The 22,161-nt window shown below is 43.6% G+C and overlaps 1 protein-coding gene across 1 annotated transcript in view; it reads right to left on the bottom strand.

Moving 5' to 3' along the window:
* The window catches only part of cacna1ba (calcium channel, voltage-dependent, N type, alpha 1B subunit, a), a gene marked incomplete at both ends in the record, with an annotated part of 173,010 nt that overhangs the window by 86,466 nt on the left and 64,383 nt on the right, over window positions 1-22,161 (bottom strand). Inside the window, 7 exons of the mRNA XM_079251176.1 lie at window positions 811-1,572; window positions 3,771-3,806; window positions 4,384-4,449; window positions 11,558-11,664; window positions 20,150-20,217; window positions 20,329-20,446; window positions 20,523-20,595. Of these exons, the coding sequence (XP_079107302.1) occupies window positions 811-1,572; window positions 3,771-3,806; window positions 4,384-4,449; window positions 11,558-11,664; window positions 20,150-20,217; window positions 20,329-20,446; window positions 20,523-20,595 (1,230 nt within the window). The remainder of the gene's footprint in view (window positions 1-810; window positions 1,573-3,770; window positions 3,807-4,383; window positions 4,450-11,557; window positions 11,665-20,149; window positions 20,218-20,328; window positions 20,447-20,522; window positions 20,596-22,161) is intronic.

Raw genomic sequence — 22,161 nt, 5'->3', positions numbered from 1 at the left:
ATCTGCAGGTCCTGACGGAGTGCATGCTGCTGGATACGTGATGAAGGTCATGTGCCTGCTGCTTCTTTCTGTGGAGGATTTCTACACAACTGGATTTATGACAACTGGTTTCTGCTGGTTGGTGTGTGTGGTTTACTGGTGTCACATTCTGGAAGATCTGTGATGGACTACGCCGAGCAACCAGCAGCACTCGAACTCGTGCGGTGGTAGAGCTGGACCATGAACTGGATACCAGTCTGGCCAGAACTGGCAGGCTAGTTGTGGTTCTGGAGCTCAGTCACAGAAAAACTGATGCTCGGTTTGGTGGAAAATGATCCCGATTTGGCGGTTTCGGAGTCCGACTGAGACCACTGGGGACTTAAAGCTGAGCCAAATGACGTTCAGCCTGACCCAAAACAAAGCTGGTATCTGGATCTGGCTCCCTGACTGGCCTTGCAGGCTGGTTATCTCGTCTCCTGGAATGTAACGCTGTCTGATGCTCGGACTGCACATCAATGCTGATGGCCATGTGTAAACAATGTGTGGATAAAGTCCTGTTTTTTGGTGCGACTGACATCTGTAAACAGAATTGTTCCTCAAGGATCAATAAAGTTTTCTAACTCTGACACACCAGGGCTACTAAAGGGGAAAAAAACTTGTCCCATCTTTTAGATCTTTCTGACTTTAGTTTGGATTACGAGGTAAGAATCAGTCGCTCTCCAGGATCGGACTCAGGCAGCCCTGATCTACGTACTTTATGTCTTCGCCATTGGAAACCGTGAATATTGCTGTTCAGGCGACCAGGCAAGAGAAAAGTAGTTCTGCTCGTACCTGTGACTGTGGATGTTGGATTCCTCTCCTTCAGTGGTGGTCTGGCCTCTGAACCCATGAGTCCGGTGCTTCTTCCTCTCTCCATTGGCTCCATTTTCTCCTCTGGAGCTCCTGTCGCCATCCCTGTTGGATGGACGGCCATCTTTGTGGCGGGATATTTGCTCTCCTCTTCCTCCGCTGTTAACTGTACCATTCCCCCCCCGAGACTGCCGATGTGAACGATGATGGCGGTGCTCCCTCTCACCCGTGACTCCCCCGCCGTCATCCACAGAGCTCTGATGGTGATGCCTCCTGCCTCCCTCTCGGCTGTGGGACCTCTCGCTTTTCCCATCTTTGCTCTGCCTGCAGTCGTGATCTTTGGACCGGCTGTGATGGACATGGTGCCGTCCATTTTTCCCAGCGTCTCCGTTTCCGTTGGCCTCCTCTTTGTTTTTGGCCCGATCTCTGACTCGGTGGCAGTGGTGACGGCGGACAGCAGGAGGAAGGTCGGCAGCAGTCTCGGCTGCCTGTGGCGAGCAGGTCTTGTGGCGGTGATGCTGGTGGCCACTTACCAAAGGCCCATCACAGTGCTCAACGACAAGCGGGCGGTCGAGGTGGGTCTTCATGTCGGGCCGGATGTGGAGGGCCGAGTACAGGCGGAGACGCTCCTCAGGCTCCAGCTCGTTGTAAAGAGCCTCACAGCTGGCCTGATTCTGCCTCCTCAGCTGATTGGCTCTGTGCTCCCACACAGACATCGTCTTCACCGACCTCTGCTGCTCCTTACTGGGGACGGAAAAAGATATTAACTCTTATTTAAATCTTTCAGTTTGCATATCTACACATTATTTACAGGCAGTTTCTCCAATGGATACAATGGCAGGTATGGCTCCCTTTGTGACTTTAATGAGACAAAAAACCAGCATCTTTGACAGTGGAGAGAGGCCAGTTATGTTTATGCCTGAGACAAGGCCAAGCATGGCTATGTTGACATGCTTTGACATCTTATCATCTAAAAATCCCAGTTCCAATGAATTTGGGACATTGTGTAAGAAGTAAATAAAAACATAACATTTATAGAACATCATGTATAATGCATGTAACTTTAATACACAATAGAGAGACAGTTCTTAACATCCTTTGTGGATGAAGGAGAGGTAAGTTCTTCATTGTACACTGGATCCATTGGCAAACATGGCAACAGAAGTCTGGACAGCATAAATATATATTCAGCACCAATAAGGATGCAAAAGTCATTTGTCGGTATCAGAGCTTGGTCCGCATTGCCGGTAGTAAGTCAGATTCGTTTCCGATGAGGGTTGGACTCCGCCAAGGCTGCCCTTCATCCTCGATTCTGTTCATAACTTATATGGACAGAATTTCTAGGTGCAGCCGAGGTGTTGAGGGGATCCGGCTTGGTGGCCTCAGGATTGGGTCCCTGCTTTTTGCGGATGACGTGGTCCTGTTGGCTTCATCTGGTCGTGACCTCCAGCTCTCACTTGAGCGATTCGCTGCCGAGTGTGAAGCGGCTGGGATGAGAATCAGCACCTCCAAATCTGAGACCATTGTCCTCAGCCGGAATAGGGTGGATTGCCCTCTCCGGGTCGGGAGTCAGGTCCTGCCTCAAGTGGAGGAGTTTAAATATCTCGGGGTTGATTTACCAGCTAATCTATGTTCCTACCCTCACCTACAGTCCCGAGCTATAGGTAGTGACCGAGAGAACGAGATAGCGAATACAAGAAGCTGAAATGGGTTTTCTCCGCAGGGTGGGTGGGTTCTTCCTTAGAGATAGTGTGAATTATCCAGGAGGGGCTCAGAGTAGAGCCGCTGCTCCTCGGCATCGAGAGGAGCCAGATCAGGTGGCTCGGGCATCTGGACAGGATGCCTCCTTGACCTCCCCGTGGAAGGAGACCCTGGGGAAGACTCAGGACACCTTGGAGATATCATCTCTCTTGGCTGGACTTAGAACGTCTCAGAATCCCCACAGTGAGCTGGTGAATGTGGCTGGGGAGAGGCAGGTTTGGGTTTCCCTGCTTAGGCTGCTGCCCCACAACCCAATTACTAATCAATAATGTTCATTAGCTTGTTCACTAATGTCACAAATGTTTGTCAGCAAAGCCCTCCAAGTGTGTATTACGCTGTTATAACAATGTTTCCTTTTGTTTTTTCATCTTATTGCAGACAAACGTAAAAATGTGTCCACAGCCCAGCAGACTGAAGGAAGAAGTGAAAAACTGTAGATGTCGTCTGTGTTTGTTGTCAAAGAAACTCTTTGCTTTTGTAAACCTCATTCAGTCATGTTTTCATCCATTTTCTAAACTGCTTAATCAAATTCAGGGTTGCGGGGAAGCTGGAGCCTATCAGCTGGCTTTGGGCGAAAGGCAGGGTACACCCTGGACAGCTCGCCACTCCATCGCAGGCTTTTGGAAACCTGTAAAGTAGAAATATCTAATTTCCTGGGGGAATGTTTTCAGCTGTACTGTTTAAACACTTTGTGTTAAGGGTCGAAGAGCAGGACAAAGCAAGGTGTCGGGGAAGGGGTAAAAAAGAGAAATGGGATTGGCCATATATGTGTCTCTGTGGTGTAATTTAGGTGAAAATAGGTTTAATTTGTTTTCTATTTTTATTTAGTTTATACACAGTGTCCCATTTTCATTTGAACTTTAAAATGGCTGAATGAACATGCTTCTCACAGTCTTGAGGGTAAACGTGAAGAAGTTCAATCTGTTCACTGCATGAGTCTAGAAATATGAAAACATTTTAATATTCCATCTTCGTGCTGAAGTTCTGCAGGTGCATTGCTGAACTCACACTAAACAATCTGCACATGGGGCTCTAAAAGAACTTTAACAAGGAGGTGCATGGAGGACATGAGCTGGACTTACCTGATGAGCAGCAGATTAATCTAATCTGCTTTTGCAGGAATAATGAGAATATGAGCATGTATGTGTTGGGGCCATCTTGTCAACAGACAAGGTTTTTACCTGAGGTAGTGATGTACTGGGGTGCAGACATAACTCCTACAGTGCAAACATAAAGGGAGCAACATTGAAACAAGCAAAGGGACAAAAGGACACAGCACAAAGGAAGCAACAAACTTCAGGAAACATACAGTAGAAATGCAAAACTATACAACAAAAATAGAGACGAATTCTACTTCACTGCAAGTGAACAGTAAAAACTAAATAAACACTGATCTTTGCTGAGCACCACAGCACCCGGATCATCACCAGAACTTCTGTACCAGAACATCACAACAGCTCCACTGGCTTCCTCTTCAGTCCCATACTGATTTAATATTCTCTTCCTCATCTTCAAAGCTCTTCGTCAACCTTCAGCAACATCATAACATCTTACTAGATCAGCTGAAAAACTGTGCAGGACCTTCTGGCATTGCGGTTAGTATGTTTGAGTCCTACTTAAAAGACATGGAATATTTTCTGTTCATAGGTATCAATTAAATAAGTTCAATAAATCAGTTAAATAAAAATGCTGGCAGCGCGGAGGTAAAAGAGGCATCCGGCGACGTGTGCACAGAAGTAGCCATTAGCAGCAAAGGATGATGGGTAAAGAGACTACAGAGAGGTAATAACTCACAGCGAGCTAACGCTGCAGACGGGAGAGCTGCGAGAGTGCACATTAACTTGACTGCGTGTTAGAAAACTGCACATGCACAAAAAATAGAAGGTGGGAACACACGGGAAGAAATGAGACAAACATCCAGATGCCATCAGGATACTTTCAATCCTCCGTTTGTTCATCTCCCATCTTACTCCAACGTTCACAACTCTCCACATCTTCAGTGCAGGAATAGTCGACCTGCTAATACAGCAGGTCAGCTAGAAGCTGAATTATCTCCTTTTACTTCACTTTCTTTATGTTTTCATGTAATTTCAATTAGAAAAATAAATCTCTTCCAACTGCATCGGTACCCGAACCCCAGCTCCCAAAGTTGTGATGCAGAGTAAACTGTAAAGAAAAACACAATCTCATCCAGTCAAAGTCATCTGTAAAGACAAAAGGCATTTCAGAATTGGTGGGAAATTAACTGGCTGTGAATCTAAAGCAGCAACACAAAGCTGGAAAAGTTCAAACTGAAGCCACTAAACTAAGCAGGTTAACTGGTTCAGTAACACCACCGGTTAAACTGGTAACAGGTCGGTAACATGACCGGTTTAACTGGTAACAGGTCGGTAACATGACCGGTTAAACTGGTAACAGGTCGGTAACATGACCGGTTTAACTGGTAACAGGTCGGTAACATGACTGGTTTAACTGACAACAGGTCGGTAACATGAACGGTTAAACTGGTAACAGGTCGGTAACATGAACAGTTAAACTGACAACAGGTCAGTAACATGACCGGTTTAACTGGTAACAGGTCGGTAACATGAACAGTTAAACTGACAACAGGTCAGTAACATGACCGGTTTAACTGGTAACAGGTCGGTAACATGCACAGTTAAACTGACAACAGGTCGGTAACATGACCAGTTAAACTGGTAACAGGTCGGTAATATGACCGGTTTAACTGGTAACAGGTCGGTAACGTGACCAGTTAAACTGACAACAGGTCGGTAACATGACCGGTTAAACTGGTAACAGGTCGGTAACATGACCGGTTTAACTGGTAACAGGTCGGTAACATGACCGGTTTAACTGGTAACAGGTCGGTAACATGACCGGTTTAACTGGTAACAGGTCGGTAACATGACCGGTTAAACTGACAACAGGTCGGTAACATGACCGGTTAAACTGGTAACAGGTCGGTAACATGACCGGTTTAACTGGTAACAGGTCGGTAACACGAACAGTTAAACTGACAACAGGTCGGTAACATGAACGGTTAAACTGGTAACAGGTCGGTAACATGAACAGTTAAACTGACAACAGGTCAGTAACATGACCGGTTTAACTGGTAACAGGTCGGTAACATGCACAGTTAAACTGACAACAGGTCGGTAACATGACCAGTTAAACTGGTAACAGGTCGGTAATATGACCGGTTTAACTGGTAACAGGTCGGTAACGTGACCAGTTAAACTGACAACAGGTCGGTAACATGACCGGTTAAACTGGTAACAGGTCGGTAACATGACCGGTTTAACTGGTAACAGGTCGGTAACATGACCAGTTAAACTGACAACAGGTTAGTAACATGACCGGTTTAACTGGTAACAGGTCGGTAACATGCACAGTTAAACTGACAACAGGTCGGTAACATGACCGGTTAAACTGGTAACAGGTCGGTAACATGCACAGTTAAACTGACAACAGGTCGGTAACATGACCAGTTAAACTGGTAACAGGTCGGTAATATGACCGGTTTAACTGGTAACAGGTCGGTAACGTGACCAGTTAAACTGACAACAGGTCGGTAACATGACCGGTTAAACTGGTAACAGGTCGGTAACATGACCGGTTTAACTGGTAACAGGTCGGTAACATGACCAGTTAAACTGACAACAGGTTAGTAACATGACCGGTTTAACTGGTAACAGGTCGGTAACATGCACAGTTAAACTGACAACAGGTCGGTAACATGACCGGTTAAACTGGTAACAGGTCGGTAATATGACCGGTTTAACTGGTAACAGGTCGGTAACATGACCGGTTAAACTGGTAACAGGTCGGTAACATGACCGGTTTAACTGGTAACAGGTCGGTAACATGACTGGTTAAACTGGTAACAGGTCGGTAACATGACCGGTTTAACTGGTAACAGGTCGGTAACATGAACAGTTAAACTGACAACAGGTCGGTAACATGACCGGTTTAACTGGTAACAGGTCAGTAACATGACCGGTTTAACTGGTAACAGGTCGGTAACATGACCGGTTAAACTGACAACAGGTCGGTAACATGACCGGTTAAACTGGTAACAGGTCGGTAACATGACCGGTTTAACTGGTAACAGGTCGGTAACATGAACAGTTAAACTGACAACAGGTCGGTAACATGACCGGTTTAACTGGTAACAGGTCAGTAACATGACCGGTTTAACTGGTAACAGGTCGGTAACATGACCGGTTAAACTGACAACAGGTCGGTAACATGACCGGTTAAACTGGTAACAGGTCGGTAACATGACCGGTTTAACTGGTAACAGGTCGGTAACAGGTCGGTAACATGACCGGTTAAACTGACAACAGGTCGGTAACATGACCGGTTAAACTGGTAACAGGTCGGTAACATGACCGGTTTAACTGGTAACAGGTCGGTAACATGACCGGTTTAACTGGTAACAGGTCGGTAACACGAACAGTTAAACTGACAACAGGTCGGTAACATGACCGGTTTAACTGGTAACAGGTCGGTAACACGAACAGTTAAACTGACAACAGGTCGGTAACATGAACGGTTAAACTGGTAACAGGTCGGTAACATGAACAGTTAAACTGACAACAGGTCAGTAACATGACCGGTTTAACTGGTAACAGGTCGGTAACATGCACAGTTAAACTGACAACAGGTCGGTAACATGACCAGTTAAACTGGTAACAGGTCGGTAATATGACCGGTTTAACTGGTAACAGGTCGGTAACGTGACCAGTTAAACTGACAACAGGTCGGTAACATGACCGGTTTAACTGGTAACAGGTCGGTAACGTGACCAGTTAAACTGACAACAGGTCGGTAACATGACCGGTTAAACTGGTAACAGGTCGGTAACATGACCGGTTTAACTGGTAACAGGTCGGTAACATGACCAGTTAAACTGACAACAGGTTAGTAACATGACCGGTTTAACTGGTAACAGGTCGGTAACATGCACAGTTAAACTGACAACAGGTCGGTAACATGACCGGTTAAACTGGTAACAGGTCGGTAATATGACCGGTTTAACTGGTAACAGGTCGGTAACATGACCGGTTAAACTGGTAACAGGTCGGTAACACGAACAGTTAAACTGACAACAGGTCGGTAACATGACCGGTTTAACTGGTAACAGGTCGGTAACACGAACAGTTAAACTGACAACAGGTCGGTAACATGAACGGTTAAACTGGTAACAGGTCGGTAACATGAACAGTTAAACTGACAACAGGTCAGTAACATGACCGGTTTAACTGGTAACAGGTCGGTAACATGCACAGTTAAACTGACAACAGGTCGGTAACATGACCAGTTAAACTGGTAACAGGTCGGTAATATGACCGGTTTAACTGGTAACAGGTCGGTAACGTGACCAGTTAAACTGACAACAGGTCGGTAACATGACCGGTTTAACTGGTAACAGGTCGGTAACGTGACCAGTTAAACTGACAACAGGTCGGTAACATGACCGGTTAAACTGGTAACAGGTCGGTAACATGACCGGTTTAACTGGTAACAGGTCGGTAACATGACCAGTTAAACTGACAACAGGTTAGTAACATGACCGGTTTAACTGGTAACAGGTCGGTAACATGCACAGTTAAACTGACAACAGGTCGGTAACATGACCGGTTAAACTGGTAACAGGTCGGTAATATGACCGGTTTAACTGGTAACAGGTCGGTAACATGACCGGTTAAACTGGTAACAGGTCGGTAACATGACCGGTTTAACTGGTAACAGGTCGGTAACATGACTGGTTAAACTGGTAACAGGTCGGTAACATGACCGGTTTAACTGGTAACAGGTCGGTAACATGAACAGTTAAACTGACAACAGGTCGGTAACATGACCGGTTTAACTGGTAACAGGTCAGTAACATGACCGGTTTAACTGGTAACAGGTCGGTAACATGACCGGTTAAACTGACAACAGGTCGGTAACATGACCGGTTAAACTGGTAACAGGTCGGTAACATGACCGGTTTAACTGGTAACAGGTCGGTAACATGAACAGTTAAACTGACAACAGGTCGGTAACATGACCGGTTTAACTGGTAACAGGTCAGTAACATGACCGGTTTAACTGGTAACAGGTCGGTAACATGACCGGTTAAACTGACAACAGGTCGGTAACATGACCGGTTAAACTGGTAACAGGTCGGTAACATGACCGGTTTAACTGGTAACAGGTCGGTAACAGGTCGGTAACATGACCGGTTAAACTGACAACAGGTCGGTAACATGACCGGTTAAACTGGTAACAGGTCGGTAACATGACCGGTTTAACTGGTAACAGGTCGGTAACATGACCGGTTTAACTGGTAACAGGTCGGTAACACGAACAGTTAAACTGACAACAGGTCGGTAACATGACCGGTTTAACTGGTAACAGGTCGGTAACACGAACAGTTAAACTGACAACAGGTCGGTAACATGAACGGTTAAACTGGTAACAGGTCGGTAACATGAACAGTTAAACTGACAACAGGTCAGTAACATGACCGGTTTAACTGGTAACAGGTCGGTAACATGCACAGTTAAACTGACAACAGGTCGGTAACATGACCAGTTAAACTGGTAACAGGTCGGTAATATGACCGGTTTAACTGGTAACAGGTCGGTAACGTGACCAGTTAAACTGACAACAGGTCGGTAACATGACCGGTTAAACTGGTAACAGGTCGGTAACATGACCGGTTTAACTGGTAACAGGTCGGTAACATGACCAGTTAAACTGACAACAGGTTAGTAACATGACCGGTTTAACTGGTAACAGGTCGGTAACATGCACAGTTAAACTGACAACAGGTCGGTAACATGACCGGTTAAACTGGTAACAGGTCGGTAATATGACCGGTTTAACTGGTAACAGGTCGGTAACATGACCGGTTAAACTGGTAACAGGTCGGTAACATGACCGGTTTAACTGGTAACAGGTCGGTAACATGACTGGTTAAACTGGTAACAGGTCGGTAACATGACCGGTTTAACTGGTAACAGGTCGGTAACATGAACAGTTAAACTGACAACAGGTCGGTAACATGAACGGTTTAACTGGTAACAGGTCGGTAACATGACCGGTTTAACTGGTAACAGGTCGGTAACATGAACAGTTAAACTGACAACAGGTCGGTAACATGACCGGTTAAACTGGTAACAGGTCGGTAACATGACCGGTTTAACTGGTAACAGGTCGGTAACATGACCGGTTTAACTGGTAACAGGTCGGTAACATGACCAGTTAAACTGACAACAGGTCAGTAACATGACCGGTTTAACTGACAATAGGTCGGTAACATGACCGGTTTAACTGGTAACAGGTCGGTAATATGACCGGTTTAACTGGTAACAGGTCGGTAACATGCACAGTTAAACTGACAACAGGTCGGTAACATGACCAGTTAAACTGACAACAGGTCAGTAACATGACCGGTTTAACTGGTAACAGGTCGGTAACATGCACAGTTAAACTGACAACAGGTCGGTAACATGACCGGTTAAACTGGTAACAGGTCAGTAACATGACCGGTTTAACTGGTAACAGGTCGGTAACATGCACAGTTAAACTGACAACAGGTCGGTAACATGACCGGTTAAACTGGTAACAGGTCGGTAACATGACCGGTTTAACTGGTAACAGGTCGGTAACATGACCGGTTTAACTGGTAACAGGTCGGTAACATGACCGGTTTAACTGGTAACAGGTCGGTAACATGCACAGTTAAACTGACAACAGGTCGGTAACATGACCGGTTAAACTGGTAACAGGTCGGTAATATGACCGGTTTAACTGGTAACAGGTCGGTAACATGACTGGTTAAACTGGTAACAGGTCGGTAACATGACCGGTTTAACTGGTAACAGGTCGGTAACATGACCGGTTAAACTGGTAACAGGTCGGTAACATGACCGGTTTAACTGGTAACAGGTCGGTAACATGACCGGTTAAACTGGTAACAGGTCGGTAATATGACCGGTTTAACTGGTAACAGGTCGGTAACATGACTGGTTAAACTGGTAACAGGTCGGTAACATGACCGGTTTAACTGGTAACAGGTCGGTAACAGGTCGGTAACATGACCGGTTTAACTGGTAACAGGTCGGTAACAGGTCGGTAACATGACCGGTTTAACTGGTAACAGGTCGGTAACATGACTGGGAATGAAAGGAGGTTTCAGAGAGGCAGAGTCTCTGACATGGAAAGATGGACACAACTTCATAACATGAGACGAGCCAGAGCTACATCCATCAGGTCCAGATTCAGAGAACATTAAAAACATTTACCGCATTCTGTCCAGTGTCCAACCTTTCAGGAATCAAGGTTAAAATAAAATAAAATAAAATAAAAAGTGAGGATAGAGTTAGACATACATCAGTCTCTAGATGAAATGAACAGAAAGTATAACGGCAAGCAGGAAGACGTTTAAAACTTCTGCTGATAATATTGTTAAACAAACAAAAAAAAAATAAAAAAAAGAACACTGCGCACATTTTCATCCTGGTGATGATATGTGGGCCACGTTCAGATATTTCTGAACTTTAAACAGGATTTATTTCCTACAGCAAAACCAAAACTTTCTTCTTGTCTGTCGGTGATGTGTCTCCTGTCGCGTCAGACGAAACTCGTCAACAACAACAACACATCTATAGGACGTATGAAGAAATGCAACATGAGTCTGTCTACTGGGTGCTGCATGGTTAATCAGAAAAAGCTTCTTCCCGGTGGAGCGAAGCTTTCGGCTTTTTCTCATGTAAAAACTTTTACAGAAACCTGAAGTGAAGAAACACAAGTTTTGGACTGACTGCACATTTCTTTGTGCATACAGGATATTTCAACACAGTGAGAAGCAGACAGAAGGTCACATGAAGGGATGTAAACGTCAAGCAGCAGCAACTGGGATCATTCAGACAGCAGGAAGGTGTATTGATAACATCTGTTCTGTAGAACTTACGCTGTGATGGAAATGTTAGCGGCCGACATGGGGCTGACCTCCTTTACCTCCTTAGCCTTCTGCAGAGCCAGCTTCTTATTGATCGCCTCCTCCTGCTCTTCTTCATCCTGGATGGAAAGTGGAAAAAAAGACAGGAAGTCCTTCTAAGTCAGGTGTCTCATGTGCAGGTGTGAATGGGGGGGAGGGGGGAATGGGGGGGGGGGGGGTGTACATTAAAAACTACAACTAATCCAACTTTCCTATTTTTAATGTGAACTGTTCTTTGATGAGTGCTTCTTGAAAACATTCATTCTTCTTGTGAAGAACTGTCCTGAAAATGAACAGTTTGTCTAAGTAAACCGTTTTTCTGAACATAAGCAGTGTAGAGGCAAGGATGTTAATCAGTAAGTCTGTCACTAGAGGGTATTGTGTGTGTGTGTGTGTGTGTGTGCCTACAGCTGAGTGATTGACTAATTGATATCACCTGAGTCTGTCTGTGATTTTGGTTTTGCTTGGCACAGAGACGGTGAGAGTGGAAGCTGATATTTTCTGTTGACCGCACATTTGATAATTTACATGAGTTCAGATTGCAAATGCAAGAGAAAAATTGTATCAAGCAGTAATCTTTAACTGAGAGGATAAATAAAACCTGAACTGCAAGAGATTCCTGATCTTTGTTTGGATTTGCGTGTCAGACAGATTCCTGCAATCACCCCTCAGTGACTAATTTTGGCAGTCACAATATATTGTCAACAGAAACTGGCTACAGATCACAAAGGCTCAACCACTTTGGATGTGAACCGTGAGTAAATGAGAATGAAGTGACAGAGCACAACGCAACTTGTGGTATGTTGGATTCAGTTTATTCACACTGTGAAATTGCTTGCCTGGACACAGTTAAAGCTGGATATTGCTGCATATTGGATGCATACTGATGCTGTGGCTGTTGTTCATATCATTCCCGCTATATTGCTCAAGAATGAATTGACCTGTGACAAAGTGGATTAAGTGTTTGTGGACATTAAAGGACAGTTGTAGATATTTCATGCACTTACTGCTTATGCTCAAGTTTGAATTAAAGTGTGGACTATGGAGTTAGAGACAATATTGGATTGTTTTCGTATGGAGGCAGAATTGTGCAAAATCGAAGTTTGAAGTGGATTGATGATGATGACGATGATGATGATGATGATAATGATGAGGATGAGGATGATGATTCCTGCATTTGCTCTCTGACTTTTGTGATGCATACGTTGCTGGGCATTAATATGAGCGAATCAAAGGCAGATTCACTTGTGAATGAAACTTATGACAAAGAAATTGTCAAAAGAAAAGTCAATCCAACTGCAAAAGCTCTGGTGTGTAAAATGGAGAAGCTTCAAAAGGAACGCCAAGCAAAAGTGAATAAAATAAAAGGTGTCATCATTGCTTTAAAGGAATTCATGAAGAATGATGATAATGCTTCTCAGGTGCAAACTAAACTGGACATTTTGATACATTTGAATGAAGAGGCAATTTCCCTACATGAACTGCTGATGGAAATAATACCTGAGGAGGAAAACAGTGAACAAAATGAGTGGTTTGAAAACATCAGTAAATACAACAAGGGATTTATTGAGGATGTGAAACAGTGGATCTCTGAGACTAGGAGACCAGTTTCAAGACAAGCAACAAAGGACACTACGGAGACACTACAAAATAAAATGGAATGTGGAAAAACTTCAAGCTTGTCCCAGATTGAGCCTCAGAGCAATGAAAATCTGTGCAACATGGAACAAGATGACATTCAACCAAATGATAGCATCTCAAATGTGGGAAGCAGGAAATATGGATCAAAACCAGGGACTTCAAGAACTTCAACCTCTTCTGTTTCTTCTTCGCGTGTCAAAGTAGAGGCTGAAATGGCTGCTCGACAGAAATTACTCAAATAAAAACAAGAACTGGAACAACAAGAGGAAGAAATAAAGAAAAGAAAAGAGAAATTTGAGCTGGAAGTGGAGATAGCAGCAGCTCAGGCCAAGATGGCGGTTCTAAGTCTCAGGAAGCAATAAAGGAAGCAGAGGTGGAAAATCAGATGGTTTGGAATCCTACATGACCAAGGGGGCTTATGCTGCTCTTAATCCTGAGGTTGACCCAGATGTACCTGGAGGCCAGAGAATGTATAACGGTCATAATGCATCCCAGTCTAATCTACAAAAATCAGACGAAAGGACATTTACTGGTAATGTTGGACCTCAAATAGCTCGGCATAAACCAGCTGAACTCTTTATGGCTCCTAATGTGACAAATATTGTTTCAACATCTCAAGCCGCTGAACATCCATATACTCAAGTGCCAGTAATAGAGGACCGTAACAACTTGCTATCCATAATGGCAAGACAAAATGAAATCTCAGCTTTGCTAGCACAACAACATACCATCTCTCATTTGCCAAAAAGAGAAATACAGGTGTTTGATGGAGATCCTCTTCACTATCATGCCTTTATGCGAGCCTTTGAGCACAATGTGGAAGGAAGGACAGAGGAGGATGGAGATTGTTTGCATTTTTTGGCACAGTATACAAGGGGAGAACCAAGAGAGCTTGTCAGAAGCCGTCAACAAATACCTGCAGAAAGAGGATATCAAAGGGCAAAGGCATTGTTACAACAACATTTTGGGAATGAGCAAAAGCTTGCCTCAGCTTATTTGGATAAAGCGCTCACATGGCCAATGGTTAAAGCAGAAGATGTTAAATCTCTCCAAGCTTATGCTCTTTTCTTAAGAGGATGCTGTAATGCAATGGATGATATAGACTACATGTCTGAGCTAAACATGCCTGTGAACATGCTGATTATCATCAAGAAGCTGCCGTACAAGCTGAGAGACAAGTGGAGATCAGTAGCTTGTGACATTCAAGAAACCTATCATTGAAGAGCGAATTTTCCCGACATTGTCAATTTTATTGAACGTCAAGTAAAAATTGCAGCAGACCCTGTATTTGGTAATATACAGGACGCTCCCAAAATAATGCAACACAAAGAAAACTATCAACATCGTACACAAAACCCAAAAAGTAGCTTTGCAACCACAATAGCAGAGGTTGATGGAAAGGCCCATATAAAAAAGGAAAGAGCGCCACCAAACAAAAAGGCCTGCTTATACTGCAAGGGTGAACATGCTTTGGAGTTGTGTTTTCTATTGGGAAAGAAGACACAGAAAGAGAAGATCACTTTTCTCAAAGAGCATGGAGTATGCTTTGGGTGTCTGTGCATAGGGCACATAAGTAAAGACTGCAGAAGGAGACTGTCATGCAAAGTATGTGGAAGAAGACACCCTAGCATGCTTCATATTTACCCAAACAATAAGGACCAAAATAAAGGTCAAGCAGGTGTGGAAGATACAAATGCAGTGGTGGGCAGCTCTGTCATGGCGGTGCAAAGCAGTGGTCTTACTGGGGCCGATGATCATGACTTTAAACTCTCCATCGTGCCAGTCAAGGTCAAGTCTAAGAAGGGTGACATCATTGTGGAAACTTATGCCTTTCTGGACCAAGGCAGTTCTGGTTCTTTTTGTACATTGAATCTAATAAACAAGCTGAATGTAACAGGAAGAGGAACCAAAATTTTTCTACGCACTATGGGACAGGAAAAACTCGTGGGAAGTAGTATTGTATCAGATTTGGAAGTAGCTGGTCTGGAAAGCGACCTTTATTGTGACTTACCAGATGTCTTTACACAGAAGAAAATGCCTGTGTGTAAGAGCAATATACCACGAGAGCAGGATCTGGTTAAGTGGCCATATCTGCAAAGGGTACATCTACCTGAAATCGATGCAGATGTTGAGCTTCTGATTGGCTTGAACGTACCTAAAGCACTGGAACCAATAAAGGTGATTCCAAGTAAAGATGGAGGACCATATGCTGTTAAGACATTGTTGGGATGGACTGTTAATGGACCAATGTCTGGTGAAACAGACTTGAAGCAATGTAGCATTACTGCTAACCGCATCTCAGTGGTGAAACTAGATGAACTATGGAAGCAGCAGTTTAAATTAGACTTCCCTGAATGCAGCTATGATGAGCAACTGAGTTTATCAAGAGAAGATTGCCAATTTATGGAAATGGTGAAAAACACTGTTGAACTTGTGGATGGTCACTACACCATTGGTTTGCCTTTAAAGAAAGGAAGCGTTTGCATGCCTGATAACCGCAAATTGGCAGAGCAACGTGCCATAGGTCTGATAAGAAGACTTCAACAAGATGCCATATTTCATGCAGATTACACCGCATTTATGCAAAACATCATCTCATGTGGCTATGCTGAAAAAGTACCTCCTAAAGACCTGGCATGTAGCGGTGGCAAAGTTTGGTATATCCCACATCACGGTGTTTACCACCCAAGAAAGAAAAAGATCAGAGTGGTGTTTGATTGTGCTGCATCATTCCAAGGTACATCGCTGAATGAACAGCTGCTACAGGGACCGGATCTTACCAGCTCATTGATTGGTGTCATAACCAGATTCAGAAAAGAACCCATTGTTTTGATGGCTGATACTGAGGCTATGTATCATCAGGTACGTGTACCAGCTGAAGACTGTAATCTCCTAAGATTCCTATGGTGGCCAAACGGTGATTTCTCTCAACCCATGCAGGAGTACAGAATGCGTGTCCATCTTTTTGGGGCAACTTCATCACCAAGCTGTGCAAACTTTGCTCTGCGAAGATGTGCAGAGGATAATAGCAACTCTTTCAGTGAGCAGGTGGTGGATACTGTTATGCACAGTTTTTATGTGGATGACTGTCTTGTCTCTGTACCCTCTGAGTCTGAGGCTGTTGCTCTATATCGCGACCTTCGAACCATTTGTGCTAGAGGTGGTTTCCAGCTAAAGCAGTGGATAAGTAACAGTTGGAACGTGTTGGGTTCAATTCCTGAAGAGGAGAGAACTGTGGATACAAAGGAAATGGATTTAGCACTCCCCGTTGAACGAGTACTGGGAGTACAATGGTGTGTGCAATCAGATGCATTCAAATTCAAAATTTCAATCCAGGATCGACCTTTGACCCGCAGAGGAATCTTGTCTGTGGTCATGTCCATTTATGATCCTCTTGGAGTGCTTGTGCCAATTGGGCTAAAGGCCAAGCTAATTCTGCAGGAATTGTGTAAGAAAGGTATTGGGTGGGATGAAGTTGTACCTGAACCCATTGCACATGAGTGGATAAATTGGATGCAGGCGCTCCATCTACTTGAGGACTTCAAGGTCAAGAGATGCTTTAAGCCTGAGGGCTTTGGCTCTGTATCTTCTGCCCAACTACATCATTTTGCAGACGCAAGAGAGGTGGGTTATGGAACAGCTACCTACCTGCTGTTGAGTAATGCTGATGGAAAGCTATGCAGTGTCCTTGACGAACGAGTCCAGAGTGGCTCCCTTAAAACCAATTTCCATTCCCAGATTGGAGCTAACAGCAGCAGTTGTAGCAGCACGTATGGGCAGATTGTGGAAAAAGGAGCTGCAGATGTCATTGCTTGACTCTGTCTTTTGGACTGACAGCACTTCAGTGCTAAGATTCAGAACCTTTGTGGCCAACAGAGTTTCAGAGATCATTAAAACATCTCATTCAGCTCAGTGGAGATATGAGTACCTTGTCCAATCCAGCAGATATTGCTTCAAGGGGAATTGGAGTGAAATCATTTCTCAAGGATGAACAATGGACGTGTGGCCCACAATTTCTGCTTGGAAAGGAACAGTGGCCTACAAACCCGCACATTTTAAAAGAAACATTAGAACAAAATGATCCAGAAGTCAAAAGGAGTGTTTTGGCCAATGCCGTTTCAGTCAAAGATGATGCTGATCAAGTGTCTCAGTTGATTGACCGTACCTCATCCTGGAACCATCTCAGACGAGTGATGGCCTGGGTGTTAAGGTTCAAAAATAAACTCTTACTTCTATGGAAGAAGAAGAAGGAGGTCAATACAACTTTGTCACACTTAAAGAAAGATGAGAGAGAACGGAAGGATATTCTGAGTGAAGAACTGCAGAATGTCAAAGATTTGTTCCATGTTGCTCTGTGTGGAGGAGGTCAGAGAGGCGGAGCTGGAAATAATTAGACTCTGTCAAAGGAAAAGATTCCCAGAGGAGTTTTCCAGCCTCTTAAAGGATCAGAATGTAAAACAAGCCAGATGTACAAACTAAACCCAGTGCTGGCTAATTGTGTCTTGAGAGTTGGTGGAAGGCTCAGTTGGGCAGCAATGCCTGAAGAGTCAAAGCATCCAGTGATTTTGACCAAAGATCTCCATATCTCTGACCTCATTCTGAGACAAGTTCATAGAGAAGTTGGCCATGGTGGAAGAGCGCACATGCTGGCAAGGCTATGCCAGAAATACTGGATTACTGGGGCCAGTGTGGCCATACGGAAGATCTTGGCTAAATGTGTTGTGTGCCGACGCATTTTGGCAATGCCAGCCTGCCAACAGATGGCAGACTTGCCTCTCAGTAGAATTTCTCCAGATGAACCACCATTCACTTCTGTGGGAGTAGATTGTTTTGGTCCATTTGAAGTGAAGCGTGGAAGAACTAAAGTGAAAAGATATGGAGTGATATTCACCTGCTTAGCTCTGAGAGCTGTGCATATCGAAGTAGCTGCATCATTGGAAACAGATTCCTTTATCAACACCTTGCGTCGCTTTATAGCAAGAAGAGGCCAAGTCAAAGAGCTCTACTCAGACAATGGAACAAACTTTGTTGGTGCTGATCGAGAGTTGAAAAGATCTTTGAAAGACTGGAATCAGTCTCAGATCCATGATGAACTCTTACAGAAAGGAATCAAGTGGAAGTTTAATCCTCCAAGTGGTTCTCATCATGGGGGAGCCTGGGAAAGGTTAATTCGTTCAATCAGAAGAGTCCTCAACTCTACTCTAAGGGTACAAACTCTGGATGATGATGGTCTCCACACTGTGCTGTGTGAAATTGAAAGTATTCTCAATAGCAGACCAATAACAAAGGCATCTTCAGATCCTAATGATCTAGAGGCTCTGACCCCCAACCATCTTCTCCTTCTCAAAGGTCAGCCATCTTTTCCACCTGATGTTTTTCAAAAGGAGGATTTGTATTCTGTACGTAGATGGAAACAAGTACAGTATATGTCCAATTTGTTTTGGAAACGATGGACAAAGGAATACCTACCACAGCTCCAGGAGCGCCAAAAATGGAACAGAATCAAGCACAATTTCATTCCTGGAGATATTGTGTTAGTGGTGGATGACTCTGCACCCCGCAATTCTTGGATCTTTGGGAGAGTTGTCAAAACTGTACAGGATAAAAAAAGGACTCGTTCGTCAAGTCAAGCTCAAGACCAGGACAAGCCATCTGGATACGCCTGTCACAAAGATTTGTTTGCTTCAGGAAGCTGAAGATACCTGATGGATTGCATGTTTTGATATGACTGAACTTTGAAAATAATACTTGTGGCACAGACGATCTTCTATCAAGTTCTACGTTCTGGAATTTCTGGCCTAGAGCCACTTGAAGATGAGAAGAACTTGCTCCTTCAAGTACTCTGAGGATGGATTATCTTTACTTGTATTGTTTATGTTTTGAATGTATTTTATGTTGGTCTTATTATTCAGTAATTATTATGTTATAATAATTAGGGGCCGGAATGTAGAGGCAAGGATGTTAATCAGTAAGTCTGTCACTAGAGGGTATTGTGTGTGTGTGTGTGTGTGTGTGTGTGTGTGTGTGTGTGTGTGTGCCTACAGCTGAGTGATTGACTAATTGATATCACCTGAGTCTGTCTGTGATTTTGGTTTTGCTTGGCACAGAGAGAAGGTGAGAGTGGAAGCTGATATTTTCTGTTGACCGCACATTTGATAATTTACATGAGTTCAGATTGCAAATGCAAGAGAAAAAAATGTATCAAGCAGTAATCTTTAACTGAGAGGATAAATAAAACCTGAACTGCAAGAGATTCCTGATCTTTGTTTGGATTTGCGCGTCAGACAGACTCCTGCAATCACCCCTCAGTGACTAATTTTGGCAGTCACAAGCAGTTCTTCCAGATATGAACAGTTCTTCCAGATATGAACAGTTCTTCTAATCATGAGCAGTTCTAAACAAAAACACTACTTCAGAACATGAACGGATCTTCAGAACATGAACAATTCTTCAGAACATGAACGGTTCTTCAGGACATGAACGGTTCTCCTACTTTAAACAAACTGAACTTGACTAACATAAAAACCATTTCATCCTCCAACACGCTTTGTCTTGGAGGGCGGGTGTTCCTCCTCTGTTTCAGCATCACAGCTTGCAGCTCTGACACGTTTCCTTCCCTCTTCGCTGGAGGTAAAGAATCTGTTTGTGCCGCCAGGTTTTGATGCGTGTGGTCATGTGACTGCATGGCTACATCTGATTGGTTACATGTGGTATGCACAATGACTCAGCAAAAAGGTACATTTGAGAACGTTTAATTTTAGCTGCATTAAAATTAAACTTGGATGTCAGCTATGGAGGTATAAAATATGACTGCGTGGGCTTCAGGTTTGCGAGCTCTCCTGTAGATTTTCAGGCCTTTCTCGCATCATGAAAACATCAAACGGCTGATTAATTTAATATGTCAGGCTTGAAAGAAGACTGTACCTTGGTGAGCTCCTGCGCATTTGCAAGGTTATCAACAGCGATGGCCAAGAACACGTTGAGGAGAGTGTCTGGTTGTTTGTGGTCAAAGGAAGAAATGATTCATCGAAGACAGAATCAATACTCAGAGCAACAGCTGACCGGGTTTTTCTGTCACACACAACAGAAACAAGGCAGGATACAGTTTCCGAAGAGGGTGAGGACGATGAAATAGATGGAGGAGAACATCCCTCCATGCACACCCCCCTGGGATTCAATCCCGTGGTACATGACAGCGTTCCAGTCCTCCCCGGTTAGGATCTGCACAGAAAACACAGGGTGGAGTCTGGCTCAAGCAGAGCAGCAAATAAAAGAACATGATGGAGATGACCTTTACCTGGAACACAGTGAGGATGGCAGCGGGGAATGTGTCGAAGTTAGTTGTTGGTGTTTCGTCTTCAAAATTAAACCTGCAGGGAGAAAAACACAAGTCTGACATCCCCAGCAAAGAGTCACCATCGCCCCTGCACAGTCACCAGTAAGAACAGTTTTCTGAATGAAAAAGATTCTTCTGCACAAAAACGATTCTTCTAAACATAAACGATTCCTCTGAACATAAAGGATTCTTCTGAACAAAAGATTCTTCTGAAGATAGGTGGTTCCCCTCAACATGAATAGTTCTGTATATAAATGACTATTTAGAACATGAACAATTTTTCTAAGTATGATCAGTTCTTCTCAACATGAACAGCTTTTTTAAACATGAATGGTTCTTAACATGAACAGTTGTACTGAACAGGAATAATTCTACAAAAAAAAAAAAGGTTTTGTGGAACATGAACGGTTCTTCTAAAAATGAACTATTCTCGTGGTGTGTTCATGAAGTACTAGTGCTGTTCTGTGAAAGCATGCCATAAATGAACACAACCGGTTGATCCATCCTCAGTAAAGCTGGATAAAAGGAATCACATCAAACTGTTTTTGCATGGATATAATTTAATTTCTCTGTAATACGAGTAAATTCCTTGTTTTTATCAGATTAACCTCTAAATGTTCACACACACACACACACAGATGCTGCATCTACAGCCACACGTTTGCATTAAACATCACTGTTGGGAATTTCAGTTACATTATTTTCAGTTCATATTATGATAATCTTTTATTAATCTTACATTGATGTTCTTCATTAATTCTCATGTACAAGTTAAATGTTTTCCTCTGTGTGCTGTTTGGATAAGCAGGACATTCCAGTGATGTGCAAGGTCAGAGTGGTCTGACCAAATTTGATAAACATTGGGTTCCTATCAGAATGGTATCTTTAATCTTATTTTACATTTATGCTGTTGACTCGGCTCGAGCTTCCATACTTTACTCTAACTCTCTCTCTCTCTCATCTTGGCTAATTCAGTATTTGATGCTTGCTGACGCTATTTCTGGTTTACATTATTAATTTCATCTGTGCCTGATGATTTTAACCGGTGTGGTTTTTAATAAGGTGAGTTATATTTTAAGAAGTCGTGGTAGCGTGATCTTTCTTTCAGGAAGTGATTTGTTCCCTCTGACGAGAACTTACAGTAGGCGTATTTTGAGACTGATGGTTATCTGTTATTAGACAAATATCATTGTCATATTACGGTATTCCCTGCCTGACCGTATAACAAATTTAGGGCTGGATGGTGCCCCGAGATCGTCCGCTTGTCTAAGGACAAAGCGAATTCATAATTAAAACACCCATTGTCGCTCCGGCATTGGATCACAGGTTAACGTTAATGATAATATGCTACATATTCTGGTGCCCCGTGTGAGGCGTCTGAAAACAAATCTTTCCAAAGTGAATCTTGTTTCTGCTGTTTTGTTGTTGAATGCTGGGTTAAGCGGAGCACGAGCATACTTCTCTGTTTATGTGTTTATATGTGAAAAGTGTGTCTTTGAGCTGGGTTGGCAAGAAACCGTAAACCCCAGAGTTTGTCTGATCAGAGTGCATGCCAGTAGCGTTCAAACGCTTTATTTGTGAAGGCCTTGGTGGAAAATTT

The sequence above is a fragment of the Telmatherina bonti genome (assembly GCF_933228915.1).
Source record: "Telmatherina bonti genome assembly, chromosome: 13".
Taxonomy (NCBI): Eukaryota; Metazoa; Chordata; class Actinopteri; order Atheriniformes; family Telmatherinidae; genus Telmatherina; species Telmatherina bonti.
This window is presented reverse-complemented; position numbering and strand designations above follow the sequence as displayed.